The 17,914-nt window shown below is 44.4% G+C and overlaps 1 protein-coding gene across 1 annotated transcript; it reads left to right on the top strand.

The window, feature by feature from the left end:
- Positions 1-2,285: 2,285 nt before the first annotated feature.
- rhoub (ras homolog family member Ub) lies at positions 2,286-10,303 on the top strand. Its single transcript, XM_079514321.1, has 3 exons — positions 2,286-2,662; positions 6,220-6,278; positions 9,503-10,303. Exons 1-3 carry the CDS (start codon positions 2,458-2,460, stop codon positions 9,956-9,958), a joined length of 720 nt encoding a protein of 239 aa, XP_079370447.1. The 5' UTR covers positions 2,286-2,457; the 3' UTR covers positions 9,959-10,303.
- The last annotated feature ends 7,611 nt before the right edge of the window (positions 10,304-17,914 follow it).

Raw genomic sequence — 17,914 nt, 5'->3', positions numbered from 1 at the left:
CTTATGGGGGTCCCTGGCGTATCTCTTCAAATGGGGGGTCCATGGGCTAATAAGTGTCAATTTGGGGGTCCTTGACATGAAAAAGTGTGGGAACCACTGAAGAAACAATCTCATGAAGTGGCAGTCCTGACTTACAGCATTACATGAAGTATTTTGTATTCTGGAAAAAGAAAATGTGTGTCCCAAACTTTTAATTTTGCAATAATAAAGACTTCTTGGAAAGACTTAACATTTTGAAAAGAATGCGTGTATTTCAATAGCCAGGTAAATCGTTTGAGGTAGATCAGGGCACTACTTTAAGTTTCCACAAGGAGGAGACAAAGACCTCGCCATAATGTTCATTCGTCTTTCCTGATCCCAGTCAGAATGATTGACACACGCATGCAGTTAGTATACTGTGAGCTCATTTCAAAACGTTTAGTAGTGGTAAAACACAAACAGCATTTAATACTGTTGAGGTGCTTTTAATTTAATGAGTATTGACACTTCTTAATGCTTTACAAAGGCTACTTATACTTCACTAGGCCTACATCTCAGAGGCAAATGTAAGTTTTATTCCACTATTTGACAGCTTTACTAGTTTCATTGCACATTTAGATTAATTGAACAACCAAAACAAATTACAGTAGGCTACAATCCCACAATAGGCTGTAGTGTAAGCCTACTTGCATTTGCTATATAGGCTATGGCTATTATAGTAGGCTTGGCTATATAGGCTGTGTGTGTGTGTGTGTGTGTGTGTGTGTGTGTGTGTGTGTGTGTGTGTGTGTGTGTGTGTGTGTGTGTGTGTGTGTGTGTGTGTGTGTGTGTGTGTGTGTGTGTGTGTGTGTGTGTGTGTGTGCGCGCACACGTGCGTGTATTTGCAAACTGTTAATATCGTTTTATTGTGAATTTGTGACCTTTTTGTATGGTATGGTATTAGAAACAAATACAAGAAAGAAAGAAAGAAAGAAAGAAAGAAAGAAAGAAAGAAAGAAAGAAGTAATCAATCAATCAATCAATCAATCAATCAATCAATCCCACCACCGAACCTATACTGGACAGTTTCTGCTCGCTGGGCTCAGGCTGTATACTGTCTGATTGATTGAAATATTTATTTCAATCAAGGCTGTACTGTACTGTCAGTACACTACAGTGAGTGGGAACCGAGCCGTGGCGCTGGAAAGGTTATCACTTTGTGAGTCATATTCATGACAGCTGAGCTGAGAACGAGTCTAGACCTGTCCTCCCTCCCTGCACAATATTAGGATTTATGAATACAGTAACATGCAGCGATATAGCAGCCTATATAACTCGCCTTTATCAAAATAGCTGACCAATAGGGTGAATTTGGTTCAGTTTACTCACTGCATGTGGGTTACAGGGCCAAATTAGCCATTGGGCTTAGTGGGGGCCGTGGCCCAGGGGCCCTTGGCTCTCAGGGGCCCTTCAAGGAAACTGGATTGCGTAGAACTGGGTTTGAGGCCCTGAAATTGGCCATTGATTTAGTTAAATTTAGGTCAAAAAGATGATAAAAACACGAAAAAACTTGCGCACTATGGGGGCCCCATAAACATTACCGGCCCAGGGGCCCTCGTGGGGCTTAATCCGTCCCTGTAGGGTTGTTAGGGCCATTGGACTGAAGCCCCATGAAGTGAACGGAGGTTTCGTAACTCTGTCTTACGTATGGCAGTGGTTCCCAAAGTGGGGTCCGGGGACCCCCAGGGGTCCTTGAGGGAGTTCCAGGGGGTCCCCAGCTAACTGATAGTTTGGAACCAAATGGACCCCTTTGGGTCTGTACAAATGGAACCCGTTAGGGTCCATTTGGTCACATTTGTACACTCTCAGAGTTACATTAACATTGATTTTACAATATAAATTGGGGGGTCCCAGAGATAGAAATGCCACAAATGGGGGTCCGTAGACTAATGCATGTCAAACTGGGGGGGGTCCTTGAAATTAAACGGGTTGAGAATCACTGCTAGAGCCGTAAAAATCTTCTCTTATGGGGGTCCCTGGCAGTTTTTCTAATGGGGGTCCGCGGGCTCATTAGTGTCAATTTGGGGGTCCTTGACATGAAAAAGTTTGGGAACCACTGCTCTATGGAGGAGGAGGAGGAGAAGGAGGAGGGGGAGGGGGTATATAAAGCATGAGGTCCCGCCCTCTCCCTATTCATTTCCATAGAGCTCTGAACGGTGGTCGGAATGGTTGTGTGCTACAGATGGACCAGTAACGCTGCTGCTGCGGACGGGAGGATCATATCTCCGGGTTTAAACGGCTAGCTGAGTCCTGCTACAAGGCTGGTGGTCTACTCTACACGACAGTTTTACGATCCGACGCCACCGCCGGGTCATTATTTAGAACAGTATTTTTGTCCCTCATCGTGGGTCCGGTCCTTGCGCGTAAACCGTCGGCTGTAGCCCTGGTGGGTGGGTTGCATATACCGACCGTATATCCATTCAGCCAACAAGTCTCCATATGGATTACAACGGCAAGACCATCATGGCTCCTCCGGTCCCGCCGCACAGTATAAACCCCCAGACCCGGCCGGGACCTCATGAGCGGGTGCTGAAGTGCGTTATGCTCGGCGACGGGGCAGTGGGGAAGACCAGTCTGGTGGTCAGCTACACCACCAACGGCTATCCGACCAAATACGTCCCGACTGCATTTGATGACTTCTCAGGTATAGGCTCTATAAAGTGTGCATAGTGCAATTATTGCTATTAATTCATAATGAATAAATAATGCTTTTTGATGAATTGAACATGGTGGACCCTCTTGTAAACAAGTGTAATGCTTAATTGGGTCGTCCACTCACAGTCAACAGTCTTTGTATTGAGTTTGTGCTTGAAATGATACTGTAATTCTGCAAACTGTTAATAAATATTTCAATCAATCAAACAATCAATCAATCAATGCTAAATGGGCAACACCATTCAAAGTGTCTAGTCTAATATATAGGCTATTATTCTTTATTGTTTTATTTGTTGTTATTCATATTGCTGCTTCAATGTTTAGGATCTCTCCCAAAATCCATACTCTTGTCAGTCTTGTGTAGGCTATAGCTACTTGTATAAGATGTAACAATACAATCTGGAATCTTGTTACCTGTTGCATTCTCAGCAATAAGCTACTTATTACATATGCCTATATCTTGCATTAGTTGCATATCATGCATTAGAACAGATTTATCATTTATGATGTGTGCAGAGCCCACCCGATCTGTGCAGTATCTTTATACTAACATCATTCCACTGTTATGAGTCTATGGGCTCCATTTTTCTGTCACCACTAAACCCCTTATCCCTAAACTTCTTTGCCTTTTTTTTTACTATTTTGCAAAACATCTTTTGAATAGTTAAAATGTCCAGTCTACAAGCTCACAACATGTCAATGTAGATTGGCTAGTTGAACTATTACTAGGCTACTAATGTTTTTCAAAATAGTAAAAAAAAGGCAAAAGTATAGTTTAGGGATAAGGGGTTTAGCGGTGACGAAAACGGAGCCCCAGATGTCTCTATGACAGTGTATTCAGATTTCCAAGCAACTGTCTCCACATTTGAGTCGAGATTCATTGTGACACGCGTTGTCATCCGTGTTGGAGCCCAGTTTCCATTTGGCATCATTCCATTTTCCAAGTACTACTTTGCAGAGAGAGAGAGAGAGAGAGAGAGGGGGGGGGGGGGGGGGGGGGGGGTTGTTTAGAATGATCTGTGTTGGCAACCGATGGAAAATCCCATAGATGGTCCTTCCTTGGCCTATCGCTTTTTATCACTGATGGACTTCAGCCTTTACCTGTGTATAGGATTCAAGGAACTCCCTGCAAACAAGTAGGCTATTAAATCTGAGCCAAACGTCCCTGTTAGTGCGGCTCTACTACTGTCATGATGATTGAGCTATCTGATAACACAATGATGTCATCAAAAGGACAGTCTACGTCCAACAGTAAAGACACTTTATCAATGGAGGAAAAACAAAGTGTCTTTCTGTGTTAAAACAACAAGTGTGTTATATGCACTGTTTACTTTACCAGATCAGTTAGACCTGGGGGAGTAGACCTGTCAACAAAATGCCAGTATAGCCTACCTGTGTGTATTGAGTCTTTCTCAAACTGCTGACATTATATTGGGACAGTTTCATAGACCCCTAAAACATATTTATTAGCACCGACCCCCCCCCCCCAAGGACAGCACAACACCTTCACACTAGTAGACCAGTCTATGCATCGTCACACCGGTGTAGTGCCCTTTGAAACAGGACACGTTTTGAGCTTGCAAATCTGCTATTGACGTCGTCGACGCGCAGCACTGCACTCACTGCCAAGTATACGTCAGGCTTTAATCTCTCCCAATGGAACATGACTTGTAGGGAATGTCTCTCGTATAGGGGTGGGGTGGTGTGGTGGTGCGACGTTTTTTTTTGGATTGCACAACTTTGTCTATTGTTGCCAGCCTTGACCTGCGAGCCCTCTTCCTCTACACTGGAATGGGCACATCTGTTGCCGCGACTCTGAGGCATAGCTTGTCTTCCTGAGTCCGGGGTCCCGTCACAGAGAGGGATATTGTTTCTTCTTCTCCGCCATCAGACTCATGAACAGACACTGAACACTACAAGGCCCAGACTATATGGCCATATGCCTAAGGCCTTCTGCATTTTTGCACCTGAGATCTTGCACTTTCAGTAGTTGTGTTTAGAGATGTTAGTTTTAACCTGCACTTAGTTCTTTATACAGATTATTTGACACTAGACTGTAGCTGTTGTATGGTCTTTTAACGCACAATGAATTTCACGTGCCTTTTACCCTGTAACTGGTATTGTTGACAATAAAGTTGAACCTTGGACCTTGAACCTTGAACCTTGTTTTGCATTTGGGGCCCTCGCTAGTGATGTCATTTCTCGGTTGGCGAGAATCGGAGCCTTGCACTGGAAGCTGATTTCTGGTCATCGGGTTATGCAATGCCTACACGGGGTGGCACTTCCAGGCCGGGTATATCTAAGAGGAGGGCTGGCGCCGCCGCGGAGGGAGATGATAGGTGGACCGGGCCGTTTTGGTGCAGTCCAGAGCATGAGAATCAAAGGAGTATCATGTGTCTGGGATTTGGAAATCATTGTACAATGCCCCCACCACCCCCTCCCTTTCTCTCTCTCTCACATTTCTCAAAGCAAAGAGCTACTATGATTCCTGTGTCCTGCTGGATGACTAGTTCCAGCAAAGTCTTTGATCAGGCGCTGTGACCGACCGTGCACTCCAGGCACATAAACGCTTCCATGCGCGTCCGTCCGTCCGCTGTATCGCATTGTGTTCTCTCTTTGAACGAAAAAACGGCCCCCGTAAACCAAAACTCCCTGAGAGATGACTCATCCACTTTTCCAATCTGGAGGAGCTTATTGAAGGAGAGTTATTAAATAAACAAAATCCCCCCCCCCACCCCCACGCACACACACACACAGCCCATAATTTGAACTCTCCGAGACCGAGTGGATTAAAACAACTTTTTTATCGAAAACTACGGACCTCCGCGTTTCCGAACCTTCCCGGAGAATAATGGGACAGGTGGGGCAACCAGGAAGGCACCTTAGATTATGCATTTCGTACATGTTCAGTGTTACTTTGAGGCAGGTGGTTTCACTCGACGCACCCCAAGGCTATAAGTCTTTGAACTCTCGTAGATTGAAAATGTCAGAATCGATAAATACATCTACGAGAGTTCAAAAATGTTGGGCTAACACACGCGCACACACACACACACACACACACACACACACACACACACACACACACACACACACACACACGGCTACCATGGCTCTGTCACTCAGGGCATGAGGGCAAGCAAGAGTGGAGCAAGCGGTGACAGTAAAGTGTTATGGTCTGCACAGTAACTAGCAGGGTGGGTGGGCGCGGCAGCAGGCAGTCACTGAGTTGAAAGGGAATTGGGGGGGGGGTGTAGGGGGGTCTAACCAGGAGGTCCTTGTGTGTTCAAGTGGCTTGCAATTTTGTTTGTTCCACCCAGAGAATGTACTAGGAAGGTGTGTGTGTGTGTGTGTGTGTGTGTGTGTGTGTGTGTGTGTGTGTGTGTGTGTGTGTGTGTGTGTGTGTGTGTGTGTGTGTGTGTGTGTGTGTGTGTGTGTGTGTGTGTGGTAGAAGAAGCTAGGTGTCTAGGCACAATGTAACTGTAGCGGTATATTGTGACTCATACACCCTTCTCTGTCTGTCTGTCTGTCTGTCTGTCCCTGTAGCGGTGGTTCAGGTGGACGGAAATCCAGTAAGACTGCAGCTGTGTGACACTGCAGGCCAGGTGAGTTACGCATTACACACACACACACACACACACACACACACACACACACACACACACACACACACACACACACACACACACACACACACACACACACACACACACGCACATGTTACTGTATGCACGCACACAAACAAGCATGCACGCACACTGCACAGTGTCCCACATTCCCAGCATTGCACCATATTCCCCATCTGCAGCAATGCCTCGCTGCCTCTATGCCACACGGCTGTCATATGAACAGCACGATGCCTGCAGGCTGAATGAAGCCGAGCACCAATGGATTTACACAATGGACCTCCTCATTCCTCCACGGTGCGAGCGTGCGTGCGTGTGTGTGTGTGTGGTGCATGCGCGCGTGTATATATACTGTATACGTACTTTATTACATTCTGGTGAGAGGCGGTGTCTTCTGTTGTGGTCGTCTGCTCTTAGCATGTCGCCTCTTTGCTCTCCAGTTTCCCTCAAGACTATACATGCCCCCCCCCCCCCCCCCCCCCCCGGTGTCAAAGGGGAACTTTGTCTCGGTATTTAACGTGAATTCTATTGTTCCCTTTTAGTGGAGGGGACATGTGAAAATCTGACTTCAACACATCCCACTGTCCCCATTGCACTCTCTGTCACGAGCTTGCACTGGAAAAATCTACACGTCAAAAAAACAGATGCATGCATCAAAGCATGTCCCACTGGTCCGTGTTAGCAGTGGGACCCTCATGTCCCCTGAAGAATGTACACGCTCTTTGAGAAAATAGACCTGGCTGCTAGTAATGTTTCTTCTGTCGTGCAGTGTACTGTCGACTATTTATCAGGGTGGGGTGGTGGTCTGCTTAGAGAAGAAGATGGAGTACTGTTAGATTTTGGGCGGGAACCCCTTTTGGTGTTAGCATTATGGTATGCTTTAGCTATTGAAAAATAGCAGATCTACAAGCTCATAGCGCGCCACCGAGTGGCGCGCTACGAGCTTGTAGGTCTGCTATTTTTGAAAAATCGAAGAACGACTGACATAGAAACATAGCTTTTCCAGAGAACTGTCAGGATGTAGAAGACATTTTTAGAATATGATCTCAGGTCAAAATGGGTTAAAACAATGGAAAATTATTTTTTCCTCTTTGATTCACTCTTTCACTCACCAAGTGAATGGCGTATCGCAAAATGGCGTATCGCAAAGCATTCTAGTACCGTATTTGCCAAGTGTGAACTCGCACATTGTTTGGGACCTCTCGCAGAGAACAGGTTGTGAAACCGTGGTTTTGTTATTTCTCTGCAGGCTATGTGTGGTGGTTTCATAATCTCCCTTGAATAAAAGCCCTGCCCTTTGGGAAGACTATGCTTTTATTAGCCAGAGGCACGTACTCTGCATGCTGGCTCTGCCAGCTCCACAAAGAAAATAAACAAAGTTGAACTCTTGTTACAACAGCGTGTTTTAAACCGTGGTACCTGAGGTCGCTATAGTTCACGGCCCCGCTGCAAGGATATACTTACACTTTACAGAACCTAGGAACCTCTATTTAACCCCTCTCTCTCTCTCGCTCACTCACACACACACACACACACACACACACACACACACACACACACACACACACACTTAGGGAAGGAGCTGCCACACGTACAACTACCTGCACACACACACACACACATCTATCTCGCAGACTGCCACAGATAGGCAAGCTGAGGCAAACATGGGCAGATCAAAGTCGGCAAACACTCACAGCACTGATGCACTTTCGAAAGAGAGGTGAACTAGTTCCAGAACATTTGGGGTGTGCCAGGAACACACAGAGAGAGAGAGAGAGAGAGAGAGAGAGAGAGAGAGGGAGACAAAGACAGAGAGAAAACGATAACAGCTGCCGCCATAGCAGATAAACAAAGTTGCTCCACACTCGGAGGTTGATCTGTGTGTGTGTACTCTGCATGGAGACCCACGTCATCCACACTGCAAGAAGCAGCCAGAGTTTACACTACGCAACTCTGTAGACGAGGCTAAATTCATTATGTTTAAAAGCCAGTGTCCCATTTATTAGCTGCACATTTGGGATACATTTCATAGAACTCGTATAGAACTGTCCAGAGGGAGATTTTTGGAAACTATATCCGGCCCGAGAGGAGAGTGTTAAAAGAAAGAACGAAAGCAAGCAAGCCTTCTGTCAAGTTTCTTCTGGCCTTAATCTGTGTACTCAAGGCCACTGCTAGCCAAAACAGAGTGACAATATAGGAGATTACTGTGATATAAAAGAACGGGGGGGCGGGGGGTAGGGCTCATGTACTGTATACAACGGCTCCATACAAACAGTCTGGTATAGAAAGTTTATTGGCTCACTTCCCTTCCCTTCCCCACGGCGCTCTGCGGCTCCTGTTTGCCTTGACCCACCGAGTGATTATTACCTGAAAGGGTTTACTCTGTGAGGCTCAGGCCACTCTGCTTTAGATAGAGAGGTGAAATGAAATAATATATCACAAATGTTAAGAGTTTTGGAGATGGACCAAATTGAGCTAGACCAAATTATTCTTATTTTTCTTCTTGTAAGTCAACATGGTTGGCTCACTTGGCTTAGCAAACACATTTGTGACTAAATTTGACTGAGGGACTGCCATTGGATTTTTTGGAATTTTCATTTTTTCATGTGATATGAAAGCAGGGAATCATAGCTTCAAATTGACATATTGGTTGTTCAGTTTGACCCACCAGTTTTGGAGATATGGCTTATAGAGTAATGTCTTGCAGAAAACAGCGAGTTGAGAAAACACTGGCTTGAAAGGTTCACTTCTGTGGTCTCTAACATTACATATAGCTACATGTTTAAGCATTCATTTCATATTTACATGTCGATTTCAGCTCTGACACTTATTTCAGACATGCTCTAGTATGTGAAGAGTCTGCCTGTGCTATTAACTCTAAAAAAAAAAAACATTTTTCTCCTCTGGTGAAAAGCTGGAGTTTGCGCGATGGCAGGCTCTCAGTCAAATCTGGTCACATATTATTCACAAGCGAGTTCATGTGTTTAGACGACATCTCTCCTTCAGTCACTCAGTCTGTTACACATCTGTGAATGCGCTATGCTGTATGTAATGTCTCTTGCAAGCCATTTCCTCGCTCCACTTATCAATCCTCACTCACGCGACTCACACATCATTCTTATACATCCATTGTTGCAATAGCCAACATGTCCAACCTCACCACATCGCTCACCGCCTCTTCCCTTTTTCTCTCTCCGCCGCAGGACGAGTTCGACAAGCTCCGCCACTTCTGCTACAGCCGCACCGACGCCCTGCTGCTCTGCTTCAGCGTGGTCAGCCCGGCCTCCTTCCAGAACGTCTGGGAGAAGTGGGTGCCCGAGATCCGCCGGCGCTGCCCGCTCACCCCCGTCCTCCTGGTGGGCACGCAGTGCGACCTGCGGCAGGACGTCAAGGTCCTGATCGAGCTGGCGCGGCGGCGGGAGAGGCCCGTGGCCGAGGAGGACGCGCGGACGCTGGCGGACAAGATCGGCGCGGTGACGTACGTGGAGTGCTCGGCGCTGACGCAGAAGAACCTGAAGGAGGTGTTCGACGCCGCCATCGCCGTGGGGCTGCGGCACTCGGACAAGCGGGCGCGGCGGGAGCGCAAGGTCCGCAGCACGGCGGACAAAATGAGGATGCTCTCCAAGTCCTGGTGGAAGAAGTATGTCTGCGTGCAGTAGGGAACACGGGAAGGGAACCTTTCAGAACGTTGGTTCTCAAACGTTTTAACTTCAAGGACAGCCCATAACTATGAGAGAGTTATGGGGGTAACTCTCAGGTCGACAAGAGTTACAGAATGGCCTCTATTCATACAGAATGACACTTCCTACTTCCGGGGCCTACGGACGATACTAATTAAGCCTTTTTTTCATGTACAGTGGGGTTCTCAAACCTTTTTAATTTCAAGGAACCCCCATAGCTCTGAGAGCGTACAAATGGAACCAAATGGACCCGTGTAGCAGAGTGTTTCCAGTGAGCCGACATGACCAGCACCCTGACCAGAATGGAACAGAGCCTTCATTAGTATCATCGGTAACACCTGTGAAGGAAGTAGGGAAGGTGTCCGAGTTCTTTCCAAAATGGCGTGTGTGTGTGCATACTGCATAGAGCCCACTGTAAGGGTCCTGAGTGTGCCTGGACCCCCCCGCCCCCCCCCCCCGCCTTGAGAACCACTGCTTTAAAACGAGAAAGAATAAAAAGACTGGAGCTGTGCTATGCCGTTCAGTGGACTCTAGTTCTGCGTAGCCAGACAATCAGAGATCTGTGTCTGATACACTGGTGTATGTATGGGCTACAGCCGCTGACAAACCTCCCCATCTCTGGTCGTCTGGCTATACGCGAGACTTAACGAGGCTCTGTCTGTCAGCGAGACGGATGTCTGCGTTTTCATGTTCGAACACATCAACCCCAGCTTTTATTTCGGGATGAGGGGGGGGTTACGTGAAATGACTTTGAACTAGCGGAGCAATAATTGCGCAGAGGTACATCCATACAACATGCCTGTCTAGACTGTCACTGTAATGAAAAAGAACAATGCTACAAACCCCGTCGCCTGCTTCCAAGAGTCGGTCCGCGAGTTGATTCATACAGTGTGTGATCGGCGTTCAGAGAAAAGCGCTGGAATGAATCAAAAGTTTATAGCAGCAAAGTAAGCTGGACTTTCTCCCAAATGAACATATTGTGAACTGACTCGGTGGCGAGGTGTTTAAACTGTGATGTTGTTGTGTACTGGATGGTATACGCCCCTCACATGGATTTGCCAAAAATGAGACTCTTCTTTTTTTTAACAAACTGTCAAGTATGATGTGCTCTATACTGTAAATTCCAATTGTGAACGGAATCAAAACATGAAATTACCACATTTTGCTTTGGAGGTTTGAAACCAACTGCCCGATTGATTTAAATCGAAACCAGTAATGCACCTTTTGTTGCCTAAAATCACACGCATTTACTAAAATAATTTCTTTCACATTTTTACCGTTTTAATGGGCAATGTATGAGATTTGAACTTCTTCATCTCTGTGAAGCGTAGACATCGAGTATGACATACAGTATACTGAGCTCTGCGGGATCCATCTGGCTCTGGTTTTATATTTCATTTCATAACGGTTGTCTGCTCTGGCCACGGTCCCATGGCCATCAAGACGAGCTTTAACCCATTTTGGGCGGGAACCCCTTTTGGTGTTTTAAAGCATTATGTTATTTTTGATAAAATCGTGGCACTCTGTGCCGCGCTATGAGCTTGTAGATCTGCTATTTTTCAATAGCTAAATTATAACATAATGTATGTAACACCAAAAGGGGTTCCCGCTCAAAATGGGTTAACACAGCACACAGAGCAGAGCCACATGTGTCACAGGGTTGTGGAATCCAGCTGTCACTCTGTCTGTAGGCTACGACGTCAGCTCAAGTCAGGGACCCAAGTACTGCTTCCCAAACAGTGGGTCGGGACCCATGTGTGGGTCGCGAGCGAAAAAATAAAATAAAATAAAAGAAAGTTGGGGATATTTTAGAGAGCAAAAGTTATCCCCCTTTTATTAATGTTTATTAACAACTTAAGCCCCTTTTTTTTCCTTTTTCATTTCAAACGAATTTCACATTTTAATTTCTAAAAAAATAACCGATCTACAAGCTTGGGCTTGTAAAAAATCGGCTTATTTGTTTTTGGTTTGCCCAGCCCTATCATTTGGAACAGTAACCTTTATCTGGGCTGTTGTTGAGCTACAGAAAAACTCCAGCAGGTGTTTTGGAACCAGCGTGTCGTCGGTGTGTAGCTGAGGTCAAATTGCCAAAGAGACTTGAATGTTTGCTTCTTATTTTTCAGAAGCCGTCTCTTTGTTCTCTTGTCTATTTATCTGTTCCTTTCGAACCTTTAACTGCACACACACACACACACACACACACACACACACACACACACACACACACACACACACACACACACACACACACACACACAGCCTTTGATCAACAACAAATATAAGAAATATTGTATGCCATTATGTATGTTACATAGTAATCATTTGATGTTTGTAATGTCATCAGGGTAAATGTGTATATACATATAAATATAAATATATATATAGATATATAAAGAGAGAGAGAGAGAGAAGTGAATGTTCACTGGCTGTTATTGTCCCACTCTGAATGGTACTGAATGAAAACGTATGAATCTGAACGGAGAACAAATTGTGCTTTATATTGTTGTGTGAAAGCGACAAAGTACAAAATTAAAAAAAGTGACATTTTTAAAACTCTTGCAGTGCAGTGCGTTTGTGTCAGCTTTGTCCCTTCCATAGATCTCTGCTATCTCGGCTACGTTGCAGCGAGCGCGACGGATAGGGATGGAGCTTTGTTATTTTGTATTGACAACAAGCGATCGATCGGGCTTATCGAGCTCAGTGGCCTTGTGGTTAGAGTGTCCGCCCTGATACTGGGAGGTCGGGGTTCGATCCCCGGCCGGGTCATACCAAAGACTCTAAAAATGGGACCCAGTGCCTCCCTGCTTGACACTCAGCATCACGGGTTAGATTGGGGGTATAAGTCCCTGTGACATACTAGCGTCATGTCCAGGGGGTGTACTTGTACATCAAGCTGCCTCACGCTACAGAAACAGGAGATAGGCTCCTGCCCCTATGGGCCTCATGGCTCGGCAAGGCTACTTATCGAGCTGGGTTCTTATCGAGCCCACTATCGAGCATTTTCTATTGTTTTGTGAAAAGACGGGAGATAATAAATTCTGAACAGAACCAGTATCTTTTACTATAGGGCCTTCTAGGGCATTCACTTCTAGTCATTTTTACTAGTTGACTAGTTGCCTAGTTTACTAGTCGACTAGTTGTTTAACTACCTATTATGTAAAAAATATATATATATAAAAATATATATATATATATAAAATATATATATATATATTTAAATAAATATTTGTACATTGAAAAACTGTGTACATGGTGACTAACTATAATCTACCTGATCTTGAGGCCTACAAAATCGGGGAGAAAAAAAAAACAAAAAAAACTTTCAAGTCAACTAGTACCAACAAGGTCGACCAGTGGATTTACTAGTCGACTAGTAAACTAGTCGACTAGTTGCTTAATGCCCTAGGGCCTTCAAATACAGTACTTTTCTAACAGACGGAAGGCAATTCATCTTTTTTACCAATAAAACAATATTAACCCATACCAACCCAACCCAACCCATTGACCTGACCTCAACATTTAAAAAACAACTTCTAAATCTTCCAGTTTTCTGAAATAAATATTTTCACGATTTTTCAAAAATAGCAGACCTATGAGCTTGTAGATCTGCTATTTTTCAATAGCAAAATGATAACAATGTTTAAAACACAAAGGGGTTCCCACCCAAAATGGGTTAAAGAAACTGTTAACTGGTTAATATGTATACCGTCACTTTAAAAGCGTAACATTGTTAACCCCGGGGCAGAACTGGTTAATTGGCAGACCATCAATTCACTTTTAGACCGCCATGTTTGTGCCAGCATGTTTGATTATATTTATGTCTTGATCGCCTCTTGTCTTGATTGTTTAAACATGACGTCATGGGCCGCTATGCTCGATAACAGGCTTGATAAGCCCAAAGCTTATTGATAACGGGTAGCCTATACTCAATAAACTTGTTATCAGGGTTTTTTTCGGGGATATCGGTTATCGAGCTCCATCCCTAGTGACGAATTGAAATGACTGTCAGAACTTTGCCGTTCCATTGACATGGAAGTTGTGCTGCTCACGTGCTTACCGTAGTTTAGTTGCATGGGAGTTGTGCTGCTCACGTGCTTACCGTAGTTTAGTTGCATGGGAGTTGTGCTGCTCACGTGCTTACCGTAGTTTAGTTGCATGGGAGTTGTGCTGCTCACGTGCTTACCGTAGTTTAGTTGCATGGGAGTTGTGCCGCTCACGTGCTTACCGTAGTTTAGTTGCATGGGAGTTGTGCTGCTCACGTGCTTACCGTAGTTTAGTTGCATGGGAGTTGTGCTGCTCACGTATTTACCGTAGTTTAGTTGCATGGGAGTTGTGCTGCTCACGTGCTTACCGTAGTTTAGTTGCATGGGAGTTGTGCTGCTCACGTGCTTACCGTAGTTTAGTTGCATGGGAGTTGTGCTGCTCACGTATTTACCGTAGTTTAGTTGCATGGGAGTTGTGCTGCTCACGTGCTTACCGTAGTTTAGTTTCTATGTACTGTACTGTAGGCCACAGGTCATTTCCATCTGAACGCAAACACATTGAGCAAACTCAAACTGCATAATATGGCTCCTTTTTCCTTTTTGGAGATGTTTCGGATGATATATTGCGCACACGGAAACAGCCATTGCTCTCTGAGCACGTTTGCGTCTAAGCCAGGCAATCATTCATCAAATGTGTGTAGACTCCAGGAAAGCTTCTTGCTTGTTCAAACAACAAAAGACTCAGCGAGTGAGCAGCGCTTCCACCAGACGCTTAGGAGACGGGGCGCCATACCTTCTGTAAACATACCTTGATACACGGTTTATGTAGCACTGTCTATAAAATTATCTCATTCAAAATTCAATTCATGTCGTTTTGTAATATGTTTACAAAGCTCGAAAGGACCAAAATAATTCTCCACAAACTCTTTTGGCCCCATACGACCTCAAAGTGTAACAGGATCGTTGATTACAGTCGCTCGAAATAATCTTTTCTTCCCGTTTATAGACGCGTGTCTACACCACAGGATAACACAATCCTCCAATGTGCAGAGAGAATGACAGTTGGCTAGGTATCCAGCGTTTGTTTGGAAGCTGTAATGATAGGATAAGGCAGCTAAAAGAGAGTGTGTGTTGTCTGGCAGGCTGCAGATGAGTATGTTTGTCTGGCCTCAAAGTGGCTGAAACTAAGGCAGACGTACAGTCATAGCGCATAGCGAGTGGTCTAATTATAGTGGTCAGAACGAGCCAGCCGCGCTCCACTGATAGTTTAGCAGGAAGCCTCATTGTTGCGTGTTCTCAAAAGCAACCCTCTTTGTCTGTGATGGTGAGTATTGTGGCTCGCATGGCAAGGACTCAGCATTGGCTACATGAATAAAAGGGTATAAATTACAGTAAACATGAATAAAATAGAATTTTTATTCTAAGATAGTTACTATTACTATCTTAGAGATATGATGCAGTGGACACTCAGGACAATGAAAAGGTTTAAACAGTTATAATTCCTGCAGTGACCTCATCCTGCATGTTTACATTATAGGCCTATAATGTAAACATGCCAATAGAAACTACAGGCTTTCTTTTCCTGAAAAGTTGCAATGCAAAAATGGAAGTCATCGTTCTCACGATACTAAAAATCTAAATATATTTTAAAACAAATCTTGTTTTCAAAAAGAATCTGCCTAACGATGATGTCACTGGTGGATGGATGTCTGAACTGCCCACAGCCCTCCTATGAGACACAGCAGAAAAAAATGGTGGTGTTTTATCATGAACATTAGTGAGGACCAATTATATGAAGAGATGTTGAAAAGTGGTGAAGTGGTCCTTTAATATTCCACAAAGTGTTGATGTATCTGTACGTTTTTACACAACATTTACAATTTAGGCATTCAGCAGATGCTTTTATCCATACGACTCAATGTGAAGCATTTGAGGGCGGCCTGCATGGTGCAGCAGGTCGTATGTCAATCCACAGCTTGGCAGACAGGAGGGAGAAAAGTCTAGGGCGCTATAGCTAGGAGCGTTCATGGCCAGGGGGTGTCGTATAGGGAAAGGAGGGACAGATGTGAAGACTGATCAAAGTGATCAAAGGGTGTGGGAACTAAGGGGTGTAGGAGAGGAGTTGATGAAATCCTGGAGGTAGAGGGGTGCCATGTCTTGATTAACTAACCGGAAGCCAGTGAAGGGACGGCAGATGTGGGGAGAAGAGAAAATGTAGGGTGGATGAAGACCTAGGCATGCTGCAGCATGCAATGGGGGCGACGGTGGCTCAAGAGGTAGAGCAGGTCGTCCAATGATCCATGGATCGGCGGTTCGAATCCCGGCTCCTCCTGTCTACATGTCGAAGTGTCCTTGGGCAAGACACTGAACCCCAAATTGCTCCCGATGTGCTGGTTGGTACCTTGCATGGCTTCCGCTGCAATCGGTGTATGAATGTGTGTGTGAATGGGTGAATGTAATGCACAATCTATGTAAAGCGCCTTGGATAAAGGCGCTATATAAATGCACCATTTACCATTTAGACATCATGTGAAGACTGATCAAAGTGATCAAAGGGTGTGGGAACTATAAGGGGTGTAGGAGAGGAGTTGATGAAATCCTGGAGGTAGAGGGGTCAGGGTGCCATGTCTTGATTGCCTTGTAGGCAGCAACCGGAAGCCAGTGAAGGGACGGCAGATGTGGGGAGAAGAGAAAATGTAGGGTGGTTGAAGCTTAGAGTATATATGAATAGAGACGTCACCCGAGTTCTCCTCCCATCCACTTGCATTAAGTTGCTCAAAAGCGCATGAGGCGATTTCACTCCTCCTTCCGAGTAGGAACAGAGTGCATTTTGGGATTGATTGGGCCCAAACACATGAACGCGCTGCCATTGCACTGAAACCGCGTTCACGTGTCATCAGAGAGATGGTTTCTCGAAGAGCATGAAGGGAGAATTAAGGGACAATTTACAATTTACAATGTAGGCATTTAGCAGACGCTCTTAATCCAGAGCGACTTACATTAAGCAATAACAAAAGCATGGCATACATCACATATATAAAAAAGTAGTTATCATGAATCATGCGTAAACTAAGAACGTAACAGTGGAGTATCTATGTAAACTATACATACTATACTATATACTATATTATACATGTTATTATATTATATATATAATATAATATAATATAATATAATATAATATAATATAATATAATATAATATAATATAATATAATATAATATATATATATATATATAATATATATATATATATATATATATATATATATATATATTATATTATATATTATATTATACATACACACATAAAGTGCTATGACTACATAAAATGCAATTCTAGAGCTGTCTACGTAACAAGCTATAAGTCTGTTTAAAATACTCTAATCTAATCTAAGTCTACATAATGTGCTATCTAAGGGGCTAGGCTAGGGCAAGTGCTACGGGCCATGGTGGAGTCTGAAGAGGTGGGTTTTCAGACTACGGCGGAAGATTGGGAGTGAGGCTGCAGTTCTGACTGTGATGGGAAGTGCATTCCATAGTTTTGGAGCCAGAAGGGAGAAGAGTTTGGGACGTGTGGAGCGTTGTCCCGGCGTTTTAGTGAAGGTACCTCCAGCTTCCCTGCGTTGGGACATATTGCGATTATGTTGATGATGGTGGTATATGAATGGGAGTAGATCAGCAACAGTGGTCTATTATTGTATTTATTATCTCTAATGTTCCTACGGTCCTACAGTAGGTTCAAATTCCACCAAGGGTGGTCTCAGGACCCAGAAAAGTAATTTGGCATATGTTTTGGCGTATGTTAGTATTTGTTTTCGGACGGGGACCCTGATTTCAGTCATTTTGGAAGCATCTCACCTACAATTTAGTTACTAAAACGTTATCAAATACCACAATGTTAAAAATTCCTGTTACAAGTAAAAGTCTGGTATTTAAAATGTATTGAGTAA

The sequence above is a fragment of the Electrona antarctica genome (assembly GCF_951216825.1).
Source record: "Electrona antarctica genome assembly, chromosome: 11".
Classification (NCBI taxonomy): Eukaryota; Metazoa; Chordata; class Actinopteri; order Myctophiformes; family Myctophidae; genus Electrona; species Electrona antarctica.
The sequence above is the reverse complement of the archived record's forward strand: the minus strand, read 5'-3'. Positions and strand labels throughout refer to the sequence as shown.